At 35.8% G+C, this 23354-nt stretch overlaps 1 protein-coding gene across 1 annotated transcript in view; it reads left to right on the forward strand.

The window, feature by feature from the left end:
* CCDC178 (coiled-coil domain containing 178) overlaps positions 1–23354 on the forward strand; it is a 528736-nt gene that overhangs the window by 195867 nt on the left and 309515 nt on the right. The window contains exons 17-19 of the mRNA XM_017873932.1: positions 15931–15993; positions 17840–18001; positions 19570–19683. Of these exons, the coding sequence (XP_017729421.1) occupies positions 15931–15993; positions 17840–18001; positions 19570–19683 (339 nt within the window). The remainder of the gene's footprint in view (positions 1–15930; positions 15994–17839; positions 18002–19569; positions 19684–23354) is intronic.

Consider the following 23354-nt stretch of genomic DNA (forward strand, 5'->3'; position numbering starts at 1 on the left):
TTTTTTTTTTTTTTTTTTTTTTTTTTTTTTTTTTTTTTTTGCTGTTGAGATGTTTGAGTTCCTTGTGTATCTGGATATTAATCCCCTGTTGAATGAATAGATTATAAATATTTTCTCTGGTTCTTTAGGTGGTATTTTCACTCTGTTGACTATTCCCTTTGCTGTGCAGAAAGGTTTTAGTTAAATATAATGTAATTTGTTTATTTTTTGTTGCCTGTGCTTTTGAGGTCTTAGGAATAATATATTTTCTTGGGCCAATGTTCTGAAGCATTTATCCTATGTTTTCTCCTAGTAGTTTTGTAGTTTGGGGTCTTGACCAATTTGGAACTGATTTTGTATAGAGGGTCTAGTTTCATTCTTCTGCAGGTGAATATCCAGTTTTCCTAGCACTATTTATTGAAGAAACTGTCCTTTCCCAATGTAGGTTCTTGGTGCCTTTCTCAAAAATCAGTTGGCTGTAGATATATGAATTAATTTCTGGATTTTCTGTTCTGTTTAACTGGTCTATGTGACTGTTTTTTTGCCAGTACCTTGCTATCTTTGAACACAGCTTTGTAGTGAATTTTGAAGTCTGGTAGTATAATGCCTACAGCTTTGATCTTTTTGCTTAGGAATGCTTTGGTAATTTGAAGTCTTTTAGGGTTCCATATACATTTTAAGATTATTTTTTCTCTTTCTATTAAGAAATAGAATTTTTATAGGAAATTGCATTGAATCTGTAGATTGATTTGAGTAGTATGGTTAACATACTATTTTAACAATATTTTAACAATATTAATTGTTTATCAATTTTAACAATATTAATTTTAACAATATTAATTTTCCAATCTATGAGCATTGGATGTTTTCCATTATGTTTCTATCTACTTCATTTTCTTTTCTCAATGTTTCATAGATTTCCTTGTAAAAGTATTTCACCTCATTAGTTAAATTTATTCTTAGGTATTTTATTTTTTTGTAGCTATTGTAATTAGGATTGCCATCTCATTTTTTTTCAGCTAGTTCATTGTTCATGTATAAAGATGCTACTGAATTTTCATGTTGACTTTGTATCTCACAACTTTAAGGAATTTATCAGTTCTACAATTTTTTTGATAGAGTCTCTCTCTCTCTACACACACAGACAATCATATAATCTGCAAAGAGGGTCAATTTGATTTTCTTCTTTTCAATTTGGATGCCTTTGTTTATTTTTCTTGCCCAATTGCTGTGACTAGGATTTCTAGTGGTATGTTGAATGAGACTGGTAAGAGTGGGCATGCTTGTCTTGTTCTAGTTCCTAGATGAAAGACTTTTAGCTTTTCCCCACTCAGTATGATGTTAGTTGTGGGTTTGTCATATATGGACCTTATTGTGTTGGGATATTTTCCTTCTGCACCTAATTTGTTATGAGGTTTTACCATGAAGAGATGGTGAATTTTATCAAATGCTTTTTCTGCATCTATTAAGATAATCATGTCCTTTCTTCTGCTGATGTATGTATCACGTTTATTGATTTACATGTGTTGAACCATACTTTAATTCCTGGATAAATTTCACTTGATTATGGTGTAATACCTTTTTGGTGTGTTGTTGGATTTCAGTTTGCTAGTATTCTGTTTAAGTTTTTGCCTCTATTTTCATACATATTGGCCTGTAGTTTTAATTTTTTGTTTTCCTCATCTGTATTTGATAGTGAGGTTATGCTGGCCTCATAGAATGACCTAGGCAGAATTTTCTCTGCCTTAATTTTGTGGAATAGTTTCAGAAGAAATTATATCAATTCTGCTTTAACGGTTAGTGGAATTCAGCAGTGAAGACATCTAGTCCTGAACTTTTCTCTGTTGGAATACTTTTTAGAACTGATTCAATCTTGTTACTTATTATTGTCCTGCTTACGTTTTCTATTTCTTCTTGGTTCAATATTGGTAGATTGTATGTATCCACTTCCTCTAGGTTTTCAAATTTATTATCCTATAACTGTTCATTGACGTTTGTAATGATCCTCTTTATTTCTGTTGTATCTATTTTGATGTTTCCATTTTGTTTCTGATTGTATTCATTTATGTCTTCTCTCTTTTTTTTCTTAGTCTAGCTGTTTTTCAATTTTGTTTTCTCAAAACATCAACTTTTTATTCCATTGATTTTTTGTACTGTATTTTTAGTCTCAATTTCACTTATTTCTGCTTTCATCTTCATTATTTATTTCCTTCTAACTTTGGGTTTGTTTTGCTCTTGCTGTTTTAGTTTCTTGAGATCATTATGTTTTTATTTCAAATCTTTCTATGTAGTGTATGCATTTAGTGTTATAAATTTGACTGTTAAAACTGCTTTTGCTGTGACCCATAAATGTTGACATATGTTTCTATTTTTATTTGTTTCAATGAATTTTTTATTTTATTCTTAACTTCTTCTTTTAACCGTTGGTCTTTCAGAAGCATATTGTTTAAATGTCATGCATTTGTATAGTTTTAATCTTCTACTTATTATCAATTTCTAGTTTTCTTATAAGTGGTCAGAGAAGATACTTGATATAATTTTAATTTTAATTTTGAAAATGTTTTAAGATTTTTTGTGTCTAAACATATGGTTAATCCTGGAGAATGCTTCATGTGCTAATGAAAAGAATGTATTCTGCAGCTGTTCAGTGAAATGTTCTCTAAATACTGAAATAGCTCTAAACATTCTCTAAATATCCGTTAGGTCCATTTGGTCAATGGTGCTATTTAGATCCCATGTTTCTTTGTTGGGTTTTTGTCTAGGTGGTCTGTCCAGTGCTGAGAGTGGGGTGTTAACATCCACAACTATTAATGTATTAGATCAATCTCTCTTTAGATCTAATAATAGATGCTTTATGTATCTGGGTGCTCTGGCAGGTATATATATATATATATATATGTGTGTGTGTGTGTGTGTGTATGTGTTTACAAATTTTCTCTTACTGAATTAATTTCCTTTGTCTCTTTTTACAGTTTTTCATTTGAAGTCTGATTTGTCTGATATAAGTACAGCTGTTCTTACTCGTTTTTGGTTTCTGTTTGTGTGAAATCTTTTTTTTTTTTTTTTAATCACGTCACTTTCAGTCTATGTGTCATTACGGGTTAATGAAGTGAGTTTCCTGTAGGCAGCATATAGTTGGGACTTTTTTAGTCAATTCAATTGGTCTATATCTTTTAAATGAGGAACTTAATTTGTTTATTTTCAAGGTTATTATTGATAAATGAGGACTTAAACCTGTCATGTCAGTGATTGTTTTCTGGTTTTTTATATGTCCTTTGTTCCTTACTTCATCTCTTACTGTTTATTTTTGTGAATGGGTGGTTTTCTGTAGTAATAAGGTTTGACTCTTTTCTCTTTCTCCTGTGTATATTGGCTCTGCCAGTGAGTTTTATAGTTTTGCATGTTTTCCTGATAGTTACTGTTTTTTCACCACCGGATGAAAAACCTATTGGGCATTTCTTTTAAGGCCTCTCTAGTGGTGATGAATTTCCTCAAGTTTTCCTTTCTGTAGAATACTTTTTCATTTTTGAATGGTAGTTTTGCTGGGTAGAATATTCTTGGCTAGCAGCTTTTTCTTTCAGCCTTTTGAATATACCATCCCATTATCTCCTGATTTGTAAGGTTTCTGCTGGCAAATCCACTGTTAGTCTTATAGCAAATTCTTATATGTGACGATGTTTTCTCTTGCTGTTTTTAAATTTGTTCTTTGACTTTGGACAATGTGACTGTAATGTGCCTAAGACATGACCTGTTTATGTTGAATCTATCTGGCATTCTTTGAGCTTCCTGGATCTAGATGTCCATCTCTCTCTCATAACTTTGGAAGCCTTCACTTATTATTTCATTAAATGTGTTTTCTACATATTTCTATTTTCTTCTTCTGGAATGCCTGTAATACAAACGTATGTTCATTTATGCTGTCTCATTAATGGTGTCATTCTTTTTTTTTTTTTTTTTTTGAGACGGAGTCTGGCTCTGTCTCCCAGGCTGGAGTACAGTGGCCGGATCTCAGCTCACTGCAAGCTCTGCCTCCCGGGTTTACGCCATTCTCCTGCCTCAGCCTCCCGAGTAGCTGGGACTACAGGCGCCCGCCACCTCGCCTGGCTAGTTTTTTGTATTTTTAGTAGAGACGGGGTTTCACCGTGTTAGCCAGGATGGTCTCGATCTCCTGACCTCGTGATCCGCCCGTCTCGGCCTCCCAAAGTGCTGGGATTACAGGCTTGAGCCACCGCGCCTGGCTAATGGTGTCATTCTTTTTATTTTTTTTCCTCTGCCTTGTTATTTCAAAAGACTTGTCTTCAGGTTCATAAATTCTGCCTCCTTCTTGTGCTAGGCTATTATTGAAGCTCTTGATTCTATTTTTTTTATTTCATTTACCAAATTATTTAGCTCTAGTTTTCTGTTTGGTTCTTTTTCAGTAATATCTATATATTTGTTGGATTTCTCATTCAAATCATAAATTGTTCCCTGATTTTATTAAACTATCTTTATTGTCCTGTATCTCTCTGAGTTTCCTTATGATTATTATTTTGAATTCTTTTTCTGGCATTTTGTGTATTTCTTTATTATTGGGATATGTTACTGGATAATTACTGTCTTCCTTTAAAGGTATCATTTTTCCTTGCTTTTTCATGTTTATTGTTTCCTTATGTTGGTATCTATGCATCTGGTGGGACAATGGCTCTTCCAATCTTATGGAGTACGATATGTAGGGAAACTTACTCATGTTGATGAGTCTTGGGGTATCAGTTTTTTAGAGTTTGTTGTATTTAGTCCCAGGTAGATACAGTAATGTAGTCTCTATGTAGTTTCTTCAGCTGTAATGTCACTATGCTAGTGACATTTGCAAGTGTCTCACTTGCCTAAGCTGAGAGAATTTGTGGTGGTATGACTTTGCTAAGAGTGGACTCACTGGGCTATTTCTCAGACTGGGGATACATGTGTACACATGATGGGTCAGCTAACTTAGGGTCTGGCTCACTGGGGTTGAGGCCACAGGGCTGTTACTCTGCCTGGAAGCATGGGCATGTAGTTCCTCAGCTGCCTTCAGGTGTGTCTTCAGGGCAACCCATGTTTTTTTTTTGTTTTTTTCTCAGGCCTGGGACCAGGCTCACAGCCGCTTGGCCAGCCTGGAGGCATGTCCGCCAGGGGTGGCCTGTGGGACTGTTTCTCATACCCAGCACATGGCCATATGGTTTCCTCGTTGGCCTGGAGTTGTGTTTGCTAGAGGTGGCCCATGGTGTTGTTTCTCAGCCCTAGAACATGGGCATACAGATGCTTGGTTGGTATGGGGGCATTTCAGCCAGGGGAGGCTCATAAGGCTGTTTATCAAGTCTCAGACATGGGCACAAAGCTGATCAGCTGGCCTGGCAGCATGTTTTCTGTGGAAGCCCATGGAGCTGTTTCTCAAGCCTCCGACATGGCTGTATGGTTTCTTGGCTAGCCTAGGGGCAGGCCAGCTGTTTAATGGCTCAGGGACCTTTCCTACTCAGGGGTGGACATGCACCATTTGGCTGGTTCAAGGGTGGGTTCGCCGTGGTTGGGACTCAGATCCTTTCCTAGATGGAAGTGCTGGGGGTGGAGGGGTTGGTTTCCATGATGTGCAGGACCAGAGTCACAGCCAATCCTCAACCCAGGGTCCACACAACTAGGGTTGTAGAGTGTAGCCACTGGGCTTGGAATGAAGATGGAGCACCATTGCTGCAGAGGTGCAGTGGTTACTGGCCTGCAGAGAAGGGTACACTCTAGAGGTGGCTCTGGTATCAAGACAGTGCTGTGCTGGAGCAACTTGGCTCACAGGAGGTGGGTGGGGGTTGGGGGAGTGCGTAAGTTGCTCTTCTAATTTGAAGCAATGCAACAGTGTAAATTTTCAGCAGCTCGCCAAACTGGGCTCATGACTTATGAGGACTGTGGAATTCTCCTGTAGTAAATACTGTAGGTTCTTCTGTTTACCTTTTTCCGGCAAAGGGAAGTTGCCCCTCGTTTTGGGCCCATCTGATTGAGGCAAGGGAGATGGGGCTGCAGAGGCCAGGTGCCTTCATGCTGCTCTCTTGGACTTCCAATTACCACAGTTGCCTCTCCACTTCCCTGTTCTACTCCAGCATTCTCTCTTTGACACTACATTCAAATCTTCACTATTTATTTGTTGCTTTGGTTCTTTTGGGGGTGCGGATGAACTCCAGGCACTTCTAGTGAGCCATCTTGTTGACGTCACCCTTCCTTTCTCTCTTTATTCATGCAAGATTAAAGAAAGTATTCATCATGTTGTTTCCTTACCTCATGGGAGCTGATTGATCGCTGGAAAGAAGCAACAGAAAGAAACTGATCCACTTGAGAAACCATTCCCAATGGTTAATCACTCCTGCTAATTTCTGAGCCTGAATATATATGGCATTAAAACTTCTATAATATACACATCCATATCTGCTTCAGAGTTCAAAATAAATTCAAAATAAATTTCTAGATTTTCCTTAGATAATTCAGGTTTATAGTAATTCAAGTTTGTAATTTTTGCCTGTGTAATGACCCTATTATCTTTCATGGACTGATTCATGAAAATCTTTAGAACACTCAAAGTCTGAGAATTATGTTTTCCTTTTAAGTAAATTTCTATATTTATTGAGCCTGGCCTGAAATTAATCTTTAATCCATCATCTAGAAATTAATTACAGCAATATCACTTCTAGGGTAACTCCAAAAAATAGCCTTTTGAAACTCTAGAGGTAGAATTTATGAATTATGTTCTCTCAAGTTAATGCATCTGTAAAATGCCAGATAAGTTTTAGGCAGTCTTAGAGTAGAAGCAATCCTGAACAAGAAGGATGTCTAGCACTTTCTCTAATTTTTTAACTTACAAATGATTTGTCCCAATTTTTCCATATTTTCAATTCCAATAACTGACCTATTCAGAAAAGAGGTGTTTGGCCAAGTGTCAGGATAAAATTAGCCAATTGGGATAGGGAATAAGTCAATTTAATAGTAATATGTATTCAATTATAGTGTTGATGGAATGAACAGAAAACCATCTAGAACTATCTAAAGAATATGACTTTGCAACCCAAAATTTTGAGAGCTTTCACCAGTTGTTAAGTACTTCCTAGCACTCCAGTTGAAAGCTTCTATGCAACCTGCATAATCTTGAAGGGGTTTTTGCTTGAATATAATGGAAATCTGGTGGAAAAGTGAGAACATCTGGTCACTCTGGTTCCAAGTTAGAATCATAGTGCTAAACCTAAGTGGAAACTTAGTAAAAAGGAAGGAATAAAGTAGACATAAAGAGTTTTCTTCAGGCCTATTTTATGAAAAAACCCTTATACATGCTAACTAATTTAACGTTCACAAAACTGTGCAATTGTTATTAACACATTCATTTTGGGAATAAAGGGGTTTTCCCAAGGTAAGCTTTTAGGTAACTGTGTGGAATTTAAGGACCAGGACATCTCATGCTGGTCTTGGTAGAGTCGTAAGACATTAGACTTACATTCTGACCAACAAAGATTCAGTTAAGCTGAAAGCTTCAAGATAATCATACTGGGCATGGGGGAGGTCATTTTCAATGCTAGAAAAAGACAATGTGTTAAGTTCTTAGAAACTTCCAGTCCACAGTAATCTGGTGCATAACTTTAGAAGTCTATATGACTTGCCTTGAGTGCTTTTTCAGATATTTCAGCTAATCTCAAACTGTTCTTTATGCTCTCAGACCTCCCTTCAACTACTATTTGTTCAACTCTGAGACAAGGTTTCTACTCCAGTCCTTTGAGTAAAATAAAAGTCAGAACCTTCTCAAAAGTTTCTTGGAGGGCATAATTTCTGCTAGTACTTAGAGCATCTTTAGTTCAATCAGCAGAACAAAATTTGCTCCAGTAAACTAAAGCTTGATTTAGGCACCATGCAACTTCTATAATAATTCCAGACGAGACTGATAATATTTTTAAGTAGTTATAAATGAACATTCTATTAATTCATTAATTTTTATCCCAAAGGATTTATGCCTTATAGCATGTCAAATCTGGAGCATATTACTCTTGTCCCACATGTAATAGCTTTTATTGAGTTATGAATTGCTATCACAGCCTTGGCTTTTAATGAAGGTTGGTAAAAGTAATAGCCAAGATTGACCATTGTTTCTTGGTTTTTCAAACTAATAAGGGAGTTAGTCATATTGTCAATATGCTCAAAAAAACTTACAAAAGTAATTGACCTTAGATTTCTGAACTAAAAAAAGCTATTTTTTCTTGATAAAATTATATTTCTTTTTAATTAATAATTAAGAGTTCCCTACACTTTCTTATTTCTCTCTGAGTTAAGCAGCTTAGAAGCTCAGTTATTTATGCTGAACATTTCTAGGATAATCACTTCCTTATCTCTCTCTGTTCCATAATTATAACTTTGATCTGGTATTTTTTGCTTGTTTCATTGGTCTTCATTTACTAAGATTCTTTTCCACTCCATTCATATGCAGAATACTTTGCCAAAATCAAATGAAAAGGAAGCTGCTATCAATCATAATATTGGGAATGTCTAATCTGTATTAGTGGGAAATGGTTGCCAGGAAAAAGGAAAGGAGAATACAAGGAAAACGGAAATAGTGTGAATGTACAGCAGGATTAAAGTCCCACAGTGGCTGCTAGGTAACCCCTTAGTCAAGCATCAGAAAAGTTCATTTTTCCTGACACATTTGAGGGAGTCAATAAACATGGAAAATGTGATAGAAGTAAAGCACTGAACATTTATGGATCTTGATGGTAGAAAACATTTGAGAATATAATAAAACTTTATTTGGTTTGCTGTAAATATCATATGGGAACATAATTTCCTTCTCCATTCTACTGGGTTAGCGCTTTGCTTGTCAGAAATTAGATGGCAAGTTGCCTTTTCAGTATTTCCATTTAATTATCTGAACTTTGTTTCTACTTTTCTTCTTCCTGTTCCAGAGGAAATGTGGTTCAATTGAAAGAGTATGGACTTTAGAGTCAGATGTTTCTTAATTCAAATCCTGGTTATGCTAATTATTTGCTCTAAGAATATTAAAAATATGCTTAACTTTTCTTAGTCTAGGTTTCTTATCTCTTAAATAAATGTAACAATATATATGGTACCTTTGGGTGATAAATACATAGTGTTGTGTATAAAACATTCAGCCTGGAGCCTGACAAATAATAAATTCTTAAAGGTATTAGGGATAAGTAGCATAAAAATACTCCTATAGCATGGGGCTAGCTTTGTTGTTCAGGGTAAAAAAACCAATCTTTAACAACTTACCTACATATTTTACTCTTAAGTCTGTCTCCCAGTAATTGTGATAAATGCTTGGGTTCTAAATAACACACTGAACATAATGATAGTTATTTGTTGAGTACTTAATATGAGTGATGCCTTAAGTATATTACTTTATATACATTTTCTTCTTTTACCTCCCATACTTGTGTTATGAAAAAAAGTGTTATCCCAATTTTACATATATAAAAACTGATATTTGATACTGGTAAAGATATTTTGCTATAACAACTCATATGTGCTCAAGTATCCAATTCAGTGTAAATTAGAGCTTTCCTGGAAAGCAATTCATCAATAGATGTAAAAAACCTAACATTCATAATCTGTAACTCAGTAGCATTATTTCTAAAAATACAACTTTAAAAAAGTAACCAAGAACAAAGCCAACAGACATGCAGGTTTAAGGACTTTTATTAACAGTTAACGTAACAGCCACTGAAAACGTGGTTCATGAGGTCAACAATAATTGTTTATTTTGTATACACTGCTGCATTCCAGTGCTTAAACAGTGCTTATGCAGATGCTCAGTAAATGTTTATGGAAACCATGAATATATACTAACAACATATAATAGGAAAATTAAAATATACAGATTTCTCAATAATAGAATAGTGTTTAAATCTATGAGTATTAAGATAAATTATAAATTCATTCAATGTAGAATTTTTAAAAAGTAATGAGACTTCTGCTTCTGTAGTAGATGAAAAAGATCTTGTTAGACTGACTCTACCAGAGATAATAACTTTAAGTTCAGGACCTAAAAAAGAAATGACCAAAAAGTCAAAACCCATATCTGTGGATTTGAATATTTGTATTATTTCTTTTGTAATTTAAAATATTTCACCAAAACACATATACTTTCATACAAAAAGAAAGATAAAACAGTGTCATGTCCTATTTTCAGATAGAACCAGTTTGGACAGCCACCTATACTTTCTGTTAGGGTCCTGACCACCAAAATGTATCCTAATAATGCACAACCATAGCCAGAGATACCTGGTCCTACTAATTCAGTCCAGCCCATAGTCACTTAAACATATCTCAACTTTTGCTTTAAGATTGTAATTTTTTAAAGTATCCATCTTCCTTTCCTGAACTCAAACCTTACATAACGTAAATTCTCTAACTTTGCTCTTAGTGCTTCTCTGTCATTGGAAATTAAACTGATGTCATTTCATTGATTTTGATGTTAGATCTGTTTATGTAGATCTTTGCTCCCTTTTTCTCTTTGAACGTGGGTTTCCGGGCTCAGCATTGACTGTTCATCCTTTCAGCTGTCTTTTGTCCTAGTACAGGAGTCTATTCCAGCAGTGTAGCTCTTTGCTGCCACCTTCTGGTTTGTGACTGCTAAAACCAGGCTGCAGGTCAAAGGTGACTGTTGAATGTGCCCTCTTTCCAGCTTCTGAGATATTGTCACTTCCTTTGCTCCAGCCTTCTTCCAAGCTCTTCAAAGTGATCCTTTGATCTCTTTTATTCTTTTTCTCCAAAACCAGAATTGAGTCATTGTGACAGAGACCTTATGACCTGCAAAGCTTAAAATATTTACTATCTGGCCCTTTACAAAAAAAGTTTGCCAACTCTGTTCTAAAGAACACAGGAATAGCCAACGTAGGCAGCAGCCAGTGCCTGGAGGGCTGAGAGAAAGCACCCTAAGAAGGAACAAGCATGGAAGAGGCTGCCCTCTGCCAAGCAGAGTGAAGCTTTATTGGAGAGGGTGTGGTTGTGTCTCAACACAGGGTTCAGCAGCAGCTATCTGCGAGTTGCTGGAGAGACTTGATGGAGGTGGAATGGAGTTTGTGGGCAGAGAACCTCCCCACACACCAGCTGGTGGCAGTTCTGCAGGAGAATGGAGAAAATAACAACCGTCCACTGGAACAAGGAACCGGGACACAGGGACCCTTGCTGCTGCAACTCTGCCTGCCTGTCTCCTGCCCTCTGTTGATATGCCTAGCTTTACTCCAAAAGTAAAACTGCAAAAGGAAACTCCTCACAGGATCCAGCTCCATTATCACAGATCAGAGTTAAAAACAGATTTGGAGCTAAGAGGCAATAATTAGATAATGAGCACAAATGCATAGTCTGTACATGCAGATTTCTCTAATTCAATTGGTTGGTATATGTCATTGAGCCACATGCGTTGTATTTATCTGTTATAACTTTTGAGTCCCTTTTAATTTTAAAAGTCTCTACATTTTTTTTAAAAGTAGTTTTCACTACATTACATTTTAAGGGTCTAGGCCAGTTACTTTGCAGGATTTCTCTCAATATGGATTTATCTTTTTGTTTCTGCATAATTAGATACAAGTTAAACACCTCTGGGAGGAATATTACATAATTATAATAGTATAATATTGTGTCCACAAGAACATGGTCTATATTTGTCTCATCATTAGTGATATTAAGTTTGATCAGTTGGTTAAAGGTATGGTCAAGAAATGTATTCATTTCCCCATTGTAATTAATAAGTAATCAATTGAGTGATATTTAAGAATACGTGGCTATTTTTTTCCAACACATTTCACCCAGTGGATTTAGACTCTATCCGTGATCCTTAGTAGAATCCATTCTTGGAACAGTTGCTAAGTGGCAATTTTTCTGGGCTTTCATTCCCTTTACAATGAATCGGCAAAAATTTGAAGAACTTGAATGTTTAGCACAAGCTGGGCCACAGGCTATGCTTCTGGAGAAGGCAGCCTTCCTTCTGTGCTTTTTCAGGTATTTATATTTTAGGAATATATGTTGTGTGCAATTCTAGGTCAGAATCAACCTTGCTGTCTTTTCTACCACCTCTCCCATCTCTCCACATCTCAGGAAAAACGTATCAAAGGCGTTGTTGTATCATCCATCTCAAAGATGCTGTATATAAATGTGGCTGTGACATTGTAATGAGCCCTGAGCTCCTCCTCATATAAAGATATTTCTTAAGAAAACAACATATTTTTAATTTGAAACAATCTGGAACTTTTACAGTTTAATTCCCAGCCTAGAGATCAAAAGCAAGCTTGTTCATTAATCATAAACCCATTCGCTCAATAAATGATTCATTTGGCAAATATTATATAGCAGACAAAGTGCTAGCAGCCAGGGGGATAGAGCTTACTGTGAAGAGCTGTAGAATGTGTCCAAGCTCTAGTAGCAGGCAGTCCTGGTGCTGATACATGTTTGAAGACTGGTCCTGTGATAAATTCCATGACCTTAGACCTCAATTTTATCATATTTGAAAGGGAATAATAGCTATTTCACTAATGGATATGATAATACACACACACACACACACACACACACACACACACACACACACACACACACAGCCTCTGAGTTAATATGGTTCCACTTACAGTTTTTCAACTTTGCCATGGTGTGAAAGTGGTGCATATTCAGTGGAGACCATCCTTTGAGCACTCATACAGCCATTCTGTTTTTACCTCTCAGTATGGCATTCAATAAATTACATGAGTTATTCAACACATTATTATAAAATAGCCTTGGGTTAGAGGATTTTACCCAATAGGCAATCAGTATTTCTCTAAGCAGACCACACTACAGTTTTGTGACATTTTCCTCTTGGTAATTTGAACTCATTTAACCCTGGCTTTTTCTCAGCAGCTACATAATTCATGTTGAATAATGAAAGTTAGTATCTCCCCAGGAGCTCATAAGTTTCTAGAAGATTCCATTTTAGAGCCAACAATGGCATCACTAGCTAATTGGAACCCTTTCACCCAGTGTCTTGGTTCTTCAATATCAGCTATAGGTGGCTAAGATTTAGAATTCAAATATATGTCCCATTGGCCTGGAAAGCCTCATGTTAAAAGAGGCCCTACAAGAAAAGGGGCACATGAGAGTCGGAAGGCTCTACATTAAATATTCCTATAACTTTGAGGGTTCCTGCATATCTGGGTGTCACTGAGATGCCCTCTGTCAGATTGTGTAAATTAGTATCCTGGTTCCATCAATTGCCAGCTTTGTGTGCTTGATCAATTTATGTAATCTTTCTGTGTCAGTTTTCCTATGTTCTAAAAGGACAATCATAACTATTTTATAGATTTCATTGTGAAGTTAAGACGGGATAATTCTATGCAGAAAACATATAATGTGTCTTAGCCACCATTACTAGGAGCAGTACAAATGGTAGTTTTATCATTGAGGGAACCCATGGCGTTTATATTGTTTGGTGAATGTAACTGCCCAGATTCTGCTTCAGGAATCATCTTAGTCACTTTGCTTAAGGTCATTCCCATTTCTGAGGTAGCTCACATTTAATGACCAATAAAAATAAAATGATAGCCTCGCCACCTTAGTCCAACTTGGGGCAAATCTGATGGTCCATTCTTGCCCGTAGTTTCCTGAGGGGTTGATCGAGGTTGTTGTCAGGGGTCTGTTGCAGCTCAGCCTATGTCTCTGTCCAATCCTGCTTCATTCCTCTCCCGTCCACAGGAGTAGATTCCAAATATGCTCCCTAATAAGTATCCTATACACTAAACTTCACTCTAGAGTCCGCTTTACAGGGAACAATGCCTGTGATAATAGGATGGGAAAACAAATAAATCCCCTCTCTCAGATGTTGGACTCTGTAATCTAAGACCTTCGACCATCAGAGCTCTTCCTATATCAGTCTTTGGGGTACTCTATGGTGTTTTGGAAATATTCAGTAGTTCTTCCAGAAACTGTCTAGCCTCTTGGCATTTTTCCAGTGCTTTCGGTAGACTGTTTCCTGTAAGGAGGACAGTATTATAGGAAGGCCTTGAGCATCTGCCTGGAAACACTCCATGTGGCGTTGGGTCTTGTATGCAAGTGGCAGCCCAGCCAGTGATAAATACTTTCTCTCCGGTGACTGGTCATTTAACCTGGTTGTCTGGATCACAGAGGTTTGGGGGCATGGTAGAAAACAAAACTTGGAAAAGTTCTTTGAAATGCTAGACAGAAGCCCCAGATGTTTTGCCCATGCAGCGTACAAATTTGTCCACTTGTAACAGGCTAAGTTGGTTTTGTATAGATACACAGATTTCAAATGTAGTATCTTCCTTCTTTTCAGAGAAATACAAGTGTCTTATTCTTGCAGCTTCAGACTTCTTATCTATTTAAATTTCTCATATACTGCCTGCAGTTCTTTGCAAGCCATATATCAAGTTCTTTTTGAACAATATTAATTTATCCAATTTAAGTGACTTGAATTCATTTCAATCATAACTTGCTTTCTTACTAGTTGACAATTAAAAAAACAACAACAACAAAAAAACTTCAAAGAATGAATGGATGAGTGAATATGAAGGAAACACAAATGAATCAATCCAGATTGTAACCAGAGTGATCTAAAACACACACTTTGCTTACCAGTCTTCACTAATTTTATTAATGTACCTGGAAGATTCTGCGTCATCTAAGAGTTGTTTTTTTCTTCAGCTTCACCTCATTCACCAAGTCTTTTCTCCAACACATGAAATACAACAAAAGCACACGTGTCCATACATACACATTTTTCAGTTTGTTTCAGACAAAGGTCAAATCTAGCTATTTTGGAATATGATATATTTTTCTCCAGTCTACAAAGCCATTTTAAATTTTGTTCCATTTCTCTTAAATAATAAACAAACAGAAAAACTGTGCTGTATCTGCTATCGTGTCAGAAGAGGTTGCTAATTTATTTAAAATTATCAAAACATATTATTGTATAAATTCATTTTAGATGTAGATATATCCTTAAGTAAAATGATATATCAAAGTTACCGCTCTGTGTGCCACCTTCATGTTTCCTTCTTTGGAATTATTCTTTTGCTTGAGGTGAACATAATTTTACTGGTTTGCTATATTGAGTAGAGGAAGTGTTAGAGCAGAGGACTACTGGCTTGTTTCTTTGTATTGTCTCTATAGACCCTGGGATATGATGAGGGATTCACTATTGAAGTAGAGGTATCAGACACATTTCTAAATTTTTATTGTTCCTCCTTGCAAAACTATATATATGTGTGTGTGTGTGTGTTACACACACACACACACACATCTTTTGAATCTGGAGGATAGCCTAAATCCCAGCCAACTCCTCCCTCAAATCAGGGGTTCCAAGATGTAATTTTAAGAGAGAAGGAACTTTATGAACTACTTCCAATTCTGGTTTTGTGTAATAATTTAAAGCAAGTCTATGAACAATTTACAATAATTTCTCCAGGTAGCAAAGAAAAGATTTTTCCAAATTTTTTTCTCCACAAACTTTAAAGGTATGATTAAAAAAACAAACAAACAAAAAAACAGTGAATTGCTCTAGCCAAATGGAGAGTCTGCTCTTATTTTGCACATTTCACACTTGACTTGCATCTATCTTGTTTTGAAACTGATTGTGTTTATTCCAGAAGGTAATATTAAAAACAAACTGATAGTTTTTAAAAGGAGAAATTGATGACTACCTTGTTTCACTTTCTCATTACTTTGATTTTTTAAGTTTAGGACTATAAAATGCAAACTGAAAAGATTGAAATACTGTAGTCTAATTCCTGGTGCTGTACCACTTCATTACTTTACCTCAAATAACACCAGGATTTTAAAAATACATATAATAAATTATAATTAATATTTTACTCTATATTGAGACATTAAAAGGTATCTTATATTAGCAATTGTTTTAAAATGTTTTGATGTTTTATGAAGAAAACCCTCATTTTAAAATTTCCTAACATTTAGGGTAGAGAAGAATTCCTGAAAAAACTCACTCGAGGTGAAGTGGCTGCTGGAATGGTGCTTCAGGTAATACTAATTTGGTTTTAATATTTTATTCTTCCTTCAATTTGCGTTTTACTTAGCATTTTAAATTTGCCTGTAATGAGGCACCTTGTCACTACTTGGTTTGCAAGCCAGCAGTTTTCTCTCCTTAGCTGATGACAGTTGCCCTCTGTGTACAACCAGCAGTGTCTGATCATGCATAAAGAAACTGACCTCCCATACACATATCTCATTTTGTGGCTTAATGGGAATTTCTGCCAGTCTAGTAAAAGGGCAGTGGGATCTTATTTTTAAGTGTCTGACTCTTTAGTTTACTTTGTGATGATGTTATATTTTCTTTACTCTTAGTGTCTTTCACTTGGATTTCTTTATTTAACCTGGAAAGAAAAATATGCTATGATACTTCCATATAAAGATTTTGAAAATAAAGCATGTAAGCTGGCAAAATCAATTTGAATTTTTAAAATCTTTATCTACCACCTGCATATCCTTTGGAATCCAGATTGGGTTTTTTGATCCATGCCATGTTTCTAGAATCCCTCCCCTTTAGAAATACATACATATTTGAATTTGGTATTATTATTATAAGAAAAAAAACAAGAGTCAAAACGGTTTCAATGTTTTGTTTGTTTGTTCATTTTGTTTTTGTTTTTTTGAGACAGAGTCTTGCTCTGTCGCTAGGCTGGAGTGCAGTGGCGCGATCTTGGCTCACCACAATCTCCACCGCCCAGGTTCAAGTGATTCTCCTGCCTCAGCCTCCTGCGTAGCTGGGATTACAAGCATACACCACCATGCCCGGCTAATTTTGTATTTTTAGTAGAGATGGGGTTTCTCCATTTTGGTCAGACTGGTCTCAAACTCCTGACCTCACGTGATCCTCCCACCTCAGCATTCCAAAATGCTGGGATTAAAGTCGTGAGCCACCGTGCCTGGCCCAAAAGAGATGATCTACACCTCTGCTTCTCTTTGAAGTAAACCTAAATTTTGTAATTTTTTTCTGTTGTGAAATTTGGCATTTTCAAACATAGAAGCAATGTTTGCTTCTATATGTTTCAAAACACTAAATTTCCTAATTTATTCCTATACATATGTTTTATTTCTAAGTGTCTAACTGGAAAGACCTTTTTGTTTAATATTTTGTTATTAATTTCCTGTTAGTTGGTTTTGTCTTATATTGCAGGACTTATATATATTCCACAATGTGGTGTGAGTGTGTTCTCTAACTTGGTGTTCTCCAATCCTTATGTAAGAATGATTGATTTTCACATTTTGGACTGGGAAATACTTTTTTAAATGTTTGATTTTTATTGTCTATTAAAGTGTTTCTCTCATTCATTCTAACAATAACTGTGCTCTCTTTAAATTTGTTACACTTGGCAGGATGTGGTGGCTCACACCTGTAATCCAGCACTTTGGGAGACCAAGGTGGGTGGATTGCTTGAGGTCAGGAGTTCGAGACCAGCCTGGGCAACATGGCGAAACCCCTTCTCTACTGAAAATACAAAAATTAGCTAGGCATGATTCATGCCTGTAATTCCAGTTACTGAGAAGGCTGAGGCAGAAGAATTGCTTGTGTCTGGGAGGTGGAGGTTGCAGTGAACAGAGATGATGCCACTGAACTCCAGGCTGGGTGACAGAGCAAGACTCTGCCTCAAAAAATAAAAAATATATACATTATATTACATTACATTACATATTACATTATATTATATATGTAATATATGTGTTAGATTTGTATCCTTTTTTATGGTGATATTTATTGTATTGCTTGATTTTCAAATAACAAATATTACTGCCTGTCACTGAATAAGAGGCTCAATAAATGTTTAGGTTAATAACTGAATGAATTATTTAAAATCTTTGCTGGCAGAAAAAACTGTATTCCATTTACGAGGTCCAGGCACTTGAGCGGAAAGAACTTATGAAAAATAGAGCAATATATGCCATATCACTGGCAGAACTACAGGAACCTCTGCTTCAACTAGAAGATGAAGCTGAAAGAATCAGAACTCTCTACAAAGAACATTCTGCTGTAAGCATTTAATTAATCCAAAAATTAATGTGCAGAAATATATATATGTTAGTAACTTACACATGTGATTTGACATTATTATTTGGAAAATTATGATTTCACATAGGAAAAGTATGGGCAAACTAAGTAACTGTTTCAGGACCACACAACTTGATCTGCAGTGAAACTCTATAGCAAGATCATTAATGCGATTGTCTAGAACCCCATAGTCTTAGAGGGTACTTGGGAAAAGCAGGTTTCAAGTGCGGGAGTAGTGACTTATCTGGTGTGAACATTCATTACGTTAAACCTAATTCAAGGTCTTCAGTCCTTCTTAATGAAATGCTAAAGTTGTGCTTATTTGCATATAAAATGTAAGGGATCTGGACGTTTTCATGGTAAATTTTTGATGCATGTAGATATTTAGACATCTAAGATGAAAATAAAGCAAATGTTGATGAAATATTTTGAAATTACAAGTTTATGGCAGTAACTGATATCACTAGCCCTTCCCAAAGAAAATTTAGTTGAAAACATGTATTAATCCTGTCATTAGTCTTTTGGAGAACTAGAGGGTGTGGCAAGAGTTATACATTCTTGTCCTTCCCTGCAGGAAGGCCATACATATATTTATTTGAGCCATTTTGGCACCAGAACATTTTTCCTTTGCAAATAATAATGTAACTTTATATTTTTAGTCTTTGATAATTTTCAAAATGTGTTTATTTCTTAAAATTGTGATTAAAAGTGTTTCTATTTTAAAAGTTTATTTTGAGTCTCAAAGTATTCCTATGAAATAGGCAAGAGGGAGTTGACTGGTATCAAAGACTTGAGAAAACCTGTGCTTGAAGAGCCTGAGCAACATGTATAAGGTCACGAAGCATGGAAACAACCAATTCTGAGAACCACTCTTTTTAGGGCTTCTAAATGCTATCATCACGCTCCTGCAAAGAATGTATAACCAGTACAAACATCTAGTGGATACATGAGTTTAATGATGGCTCCACCTTACATTAATGATGGATATTTATTAATTGCACCAAAAGCCTAAGTGAGGTTGTCTGAGTACAATAATGAATTCCAGAAAAGATTAATGATTTTTGTTTCCTGTTATTTTATAACAGCCATGGTTTTACATCTTCTTGTAGTTCAGTAATCATTTTTGGTTTGATTATATTTTAATAGTTAATAAATTATAAGAATTAATAATTTAGCACACACTAAGGAAGAATAAGTTTTTATATACGTTTTGGTAGTGATTGCTTACTATTTGTATTTGGAGTTTTAGTGTTGATTAAAAGAAATATTATAACAAAATTCATACTTTCTATGTAAGCTTATTTATTTTGTTACTTAACTAGATTTTCATTAGAATTCATTAGATTTTGGCTTTCTCATGTAATGCAAATAGAATATTGAGATTTTGGATATTACAGTACATTTCTGTAATTCATGTGTGGTGGTTCTTTTCCTTTATTTGCCAAAATAAATGCTGTTGTTATTAAAATAGTCACTTTAGTATGATTTGGCCTAAATAAGGATAATTGGGTTGCAAATGCTGCACATCTTAATATCTGAATGTCCTCCAGGTACTTAATAATATACTTGATCAGAAAGATTTTATTAGAAGAAAGGTGGAAAAAGTAAAGAAAAAATTACGAAAAAAGGAGAAGAAAGCACTTGATGCACTAATAGAAACTGAGGTAAGAATTTCAGTTCAAAATCTAATTTCTAATTTACAGTTTATGTATTTATGTATGTCAGTGAAAACTATTCAAGCAAGGTTAATTTTAAATGAATGTGTCCCATTTCTTATTGGTTGTACTAAATCGACTGGGGATAAAAGCACACACAGAGTCCTTGTGTTTTCATTTACTTTCTCTTGCAGTATCGTTCTCACTGGTCTAGTTTATCAGGGACATAGCTCCTAATCAGGATAAATACAAGGAAAATTTGATATTGCATTCATGCAGAAGTCTACTGCTTTCTGTGATTGCCATGCTGTCTCTTTTTACTTGGAGATTAAAAACAAAAAAACAAAAAAAAAATGAAGAAGAAGAAAAGAAATAAAAAGGAAAGAAAACAAGAAAGAACAGAGGGAGAAAAGGAAATATGAAGGGAATTGCTATGGTCTGAATGTTTGTGTTCCCCCAAAATTCATATGTTGAAACATAATCCCCAATAAGAGACAAGGCCTTTGGGAGGTGATTAGATTATGACAGCTTGTTGGGATTAGTGCCCCTACAGGAGAGGCCCCAAGAATCTTGCTTGCCCCTTCTACTGCATGAGTATGAATGAAGAAGACACCATCTTTGAAGCAGAGGGCGAGGCTTCATGAGACACCAAATCTTTTGTTGCCTAGTCCTTGGATTGCTTAGCTCTAGAACTTTAAGACATACGTTTCTATGGTTTATATAAACTACTCATTCTAAGGCGTTTTGTTATAACAGCCTAAACAAACTAAGACAGAAAGAAAGAAAAGGAAGGAAGGAAGGAAGGGAGGGAGGGAGGGAGGGAAGGAGGAATGGAGGGAGGGAGGGAAGGAGAAGGACCAGAAGATAAGGAGAAAAAGAAGTCAAAATTAAACAAAAAATAGCATGATTACATTTTTGTTAAATGGCTTGAATCTTCTATTGACATGTATCTACTGTTTTAACCCCAAATCATCAATCTGACACTCTGAAACTACAAAATATCACGTTTAATATAAACATGCTTAAACTGGTGATCATTTTCTTTTCAGATAGAGAACTTAGAATCACTAATGTAATTTAATTGTTTTAATATTAATATTGTATCATATAATTTGACTATAAATTTTAATATTCCAAAAGACAATAATTTAATTTAAAAACATACATAATTCTTTAAATTTTAAGCCAACTACTACTAAGATTTTGTTCTTAGAAATCATCTTCACTTAGCCAATTAAAGTCAACTTTTTCCATTCATCTTACTACTGGTTTTGTACACAAAGCCTTTATTTAGTTGTCAGATAAAATAAAGGATTGACTTTACATGGTAAAATGATACTCTGTTTTGCCAAGGAAAAGACCTCCGCTGGCTTTGCTTTTGGTAAGGAGAGCTTAAAACAGATGGTTTCTAAATTATGTGATGCCCTATTGGAGTCACAGCTTATAAAAGAAGTATAGTTCAAGAGCCAAAAAAAATTTTAAATAATTTACTTTTATTGGCATTTTATAAAGGACACTGTGACCAGAACTATAATGGTATCCTCATCGCTTCCAAGGGACGCTCCTTGTACGTACACCTCTTTGCCTTTCCCCGATGTTCTCACACACTACAGGCACTAAGAGTCTCTCATCAATTTTCTGAAAAGTCACCCTTCCTATTTATATCATGTCCATCTATCTCTTTCCCTTTTTTACCAAGTTGTGTAGCAAGAATATTTTAATATAGCAGCTAGGCAAAGGCAAGACTCACTTCTTCAATAGAGATGGGATTAGAACCCAAACTCAACTGTTAGAGTCAGCTTACTTTTTAGCCAAAAAAAGGAGAGAGAAGTCCAAGAGCACTGCAAGTTTAATGCTCTTGTCTTATGCATGAACTCAGTGCCTACTAGATCTGTTAGGCACTATGTTCACATCTTCAGATGAAAGAGAGTGTAGCTTCTCTGAGGAAGATGACTGAGAGTGCGTGAGGCTGTGGACAGGGAGTAGACTTCACCCCTTCTGAGAAAAAATGAAGTGAGTGAATTGCAGGGTTCATGGGCTGTATTTGGTGTAGACTTCGTAACAGTAAACACCTCCATCCCTGTCTGGTACCCAGGGCTTTGTGGATTTCTCTGAATACGCAAATGCTTAAATACATTCAAGTATACTTAAGAGAGTATCCTTGGTAGTGGCACTTCTTGCACACTAGAATTTGGGAATTAGGAGTCATAAGTGGAAGATGTGATTATTAGAGCAGTGAAAAATGACTGGGTCAATGCAGAGCAGAGAAGAAAATCATTTTACCAGCGTGAGTATTGTCTTCAGCGAATGTTGTCAGTAGAAGTCAGGCAGGTCAGCTACCTCTTATGAGCTTCATTAATTATTATCAACGTCATTTATTAATGTTCATTTCAATGTGCTGACAAAGGGTAAACACATGGCTCAGATCATTTCATTGGATTCTCACAGCAACCCTGTGAAGTACTTAGAATTGCATTTATATAAATTAAAAGCTGAGGTTTAGAGAGGTTAAATTCCCAAATAGCAAGAATCCCCTTCTGTCTAATCTCAAAACTCATGCATGCCAATACCTACTAAGTATACTAAAATCTCATGTAATTTCTTTTAGCAGCAGTGACCAAAAAGCAAGGGCTAGTTTTGGTATGGAGAAAATAGTAAAGGCTTTGGAGTCAGAGAAATCTAGTGTTTAACCAGTCATCACCACATAAACTAGCTGTACCATCCAGACTACTTTGGATTTCCTATTGTAAAATGGATGTAACATTCATCATATTGCTACTGTGAGTCATAAAAGGCATAGTTCAAATACAATGCATAGTACAGTAATCGGTGCATTGTAACACCCACTGATTGCTTCCTCAACCCCATTGCCTTTTCTACAAAGTAGAGACTGGGATTTGTACTCTACTAGAGAGTATTGTATTTCTGCAGATGGGAACAATCTACAGATCAAAACATTTGTTCCTACCTGACATCTAAATTTTACCCCCAAGTTAGTATGTATTCAGCATAAACAAATGGATGTGTGACTGGAGACTTTAGGGCTTTTTCCAAATTAGAAATATTTCCCCATGAAAGTTCTTATTGCTAACATTTCTATCTCTAGTGAATTATTGGCTGTGGGAAAGGGAAGAAAGTCAATATTGTCTTTATTATTATTATTATTATTATTATTAAACTTTAGCTTCTAGGGTACATGTGCACAACATGTAGGTTTGTTACATATGTATACATGTGACATGTTGGTGTGCTGCACCTATTAACTCATCATTTACATTAGGTATATCTCCTAATGCTATCCCTCCCCCCTCCCCCCATGCCACGACAGGCCCCGGTGAGTGATGTTCCCCACCCTGTGTCCAAGTGTTTTCATTGTTCAATTCCCACCTATGAGTGAGAACATGCAGTGTTTGGTTTTTTGTCCTTGCGATAGTTTGCTCAGAATGATGGTTTCCAGCTTCATCCATGTCCCTACAAAGGACATGAACTCATCCTTTTTATGGCTGCATAGTATTCCATGGTGTGTATGTGCCACATTTTCCTAATCCAGTCTATCATTGATGGACATTTGGGTTGGTTCCAAGTCTTTGGTATTGTGAATAGTGCCACAATAAACATATGTGTACATGTGTCTTTATAGCAGCATGATTTATAATCCTTTGGGTATATACCCAGTAATG

Source organism: Rhinopithecus bieti, unplaced genomic scaffold, assembly GCF_001698545.2.
Source record: "Rhinopithecus bieti isolate Rb0 unplaced genomic scaffold, ASM169854v2 scaffold_5260, whole genome shotgun sequence".
NCBI lineage: Eukaryota > Metazoa > Chordata > Mammalia > Primates > Cercopithecidae > Rhinopithecus > Rhinopithecus bieti.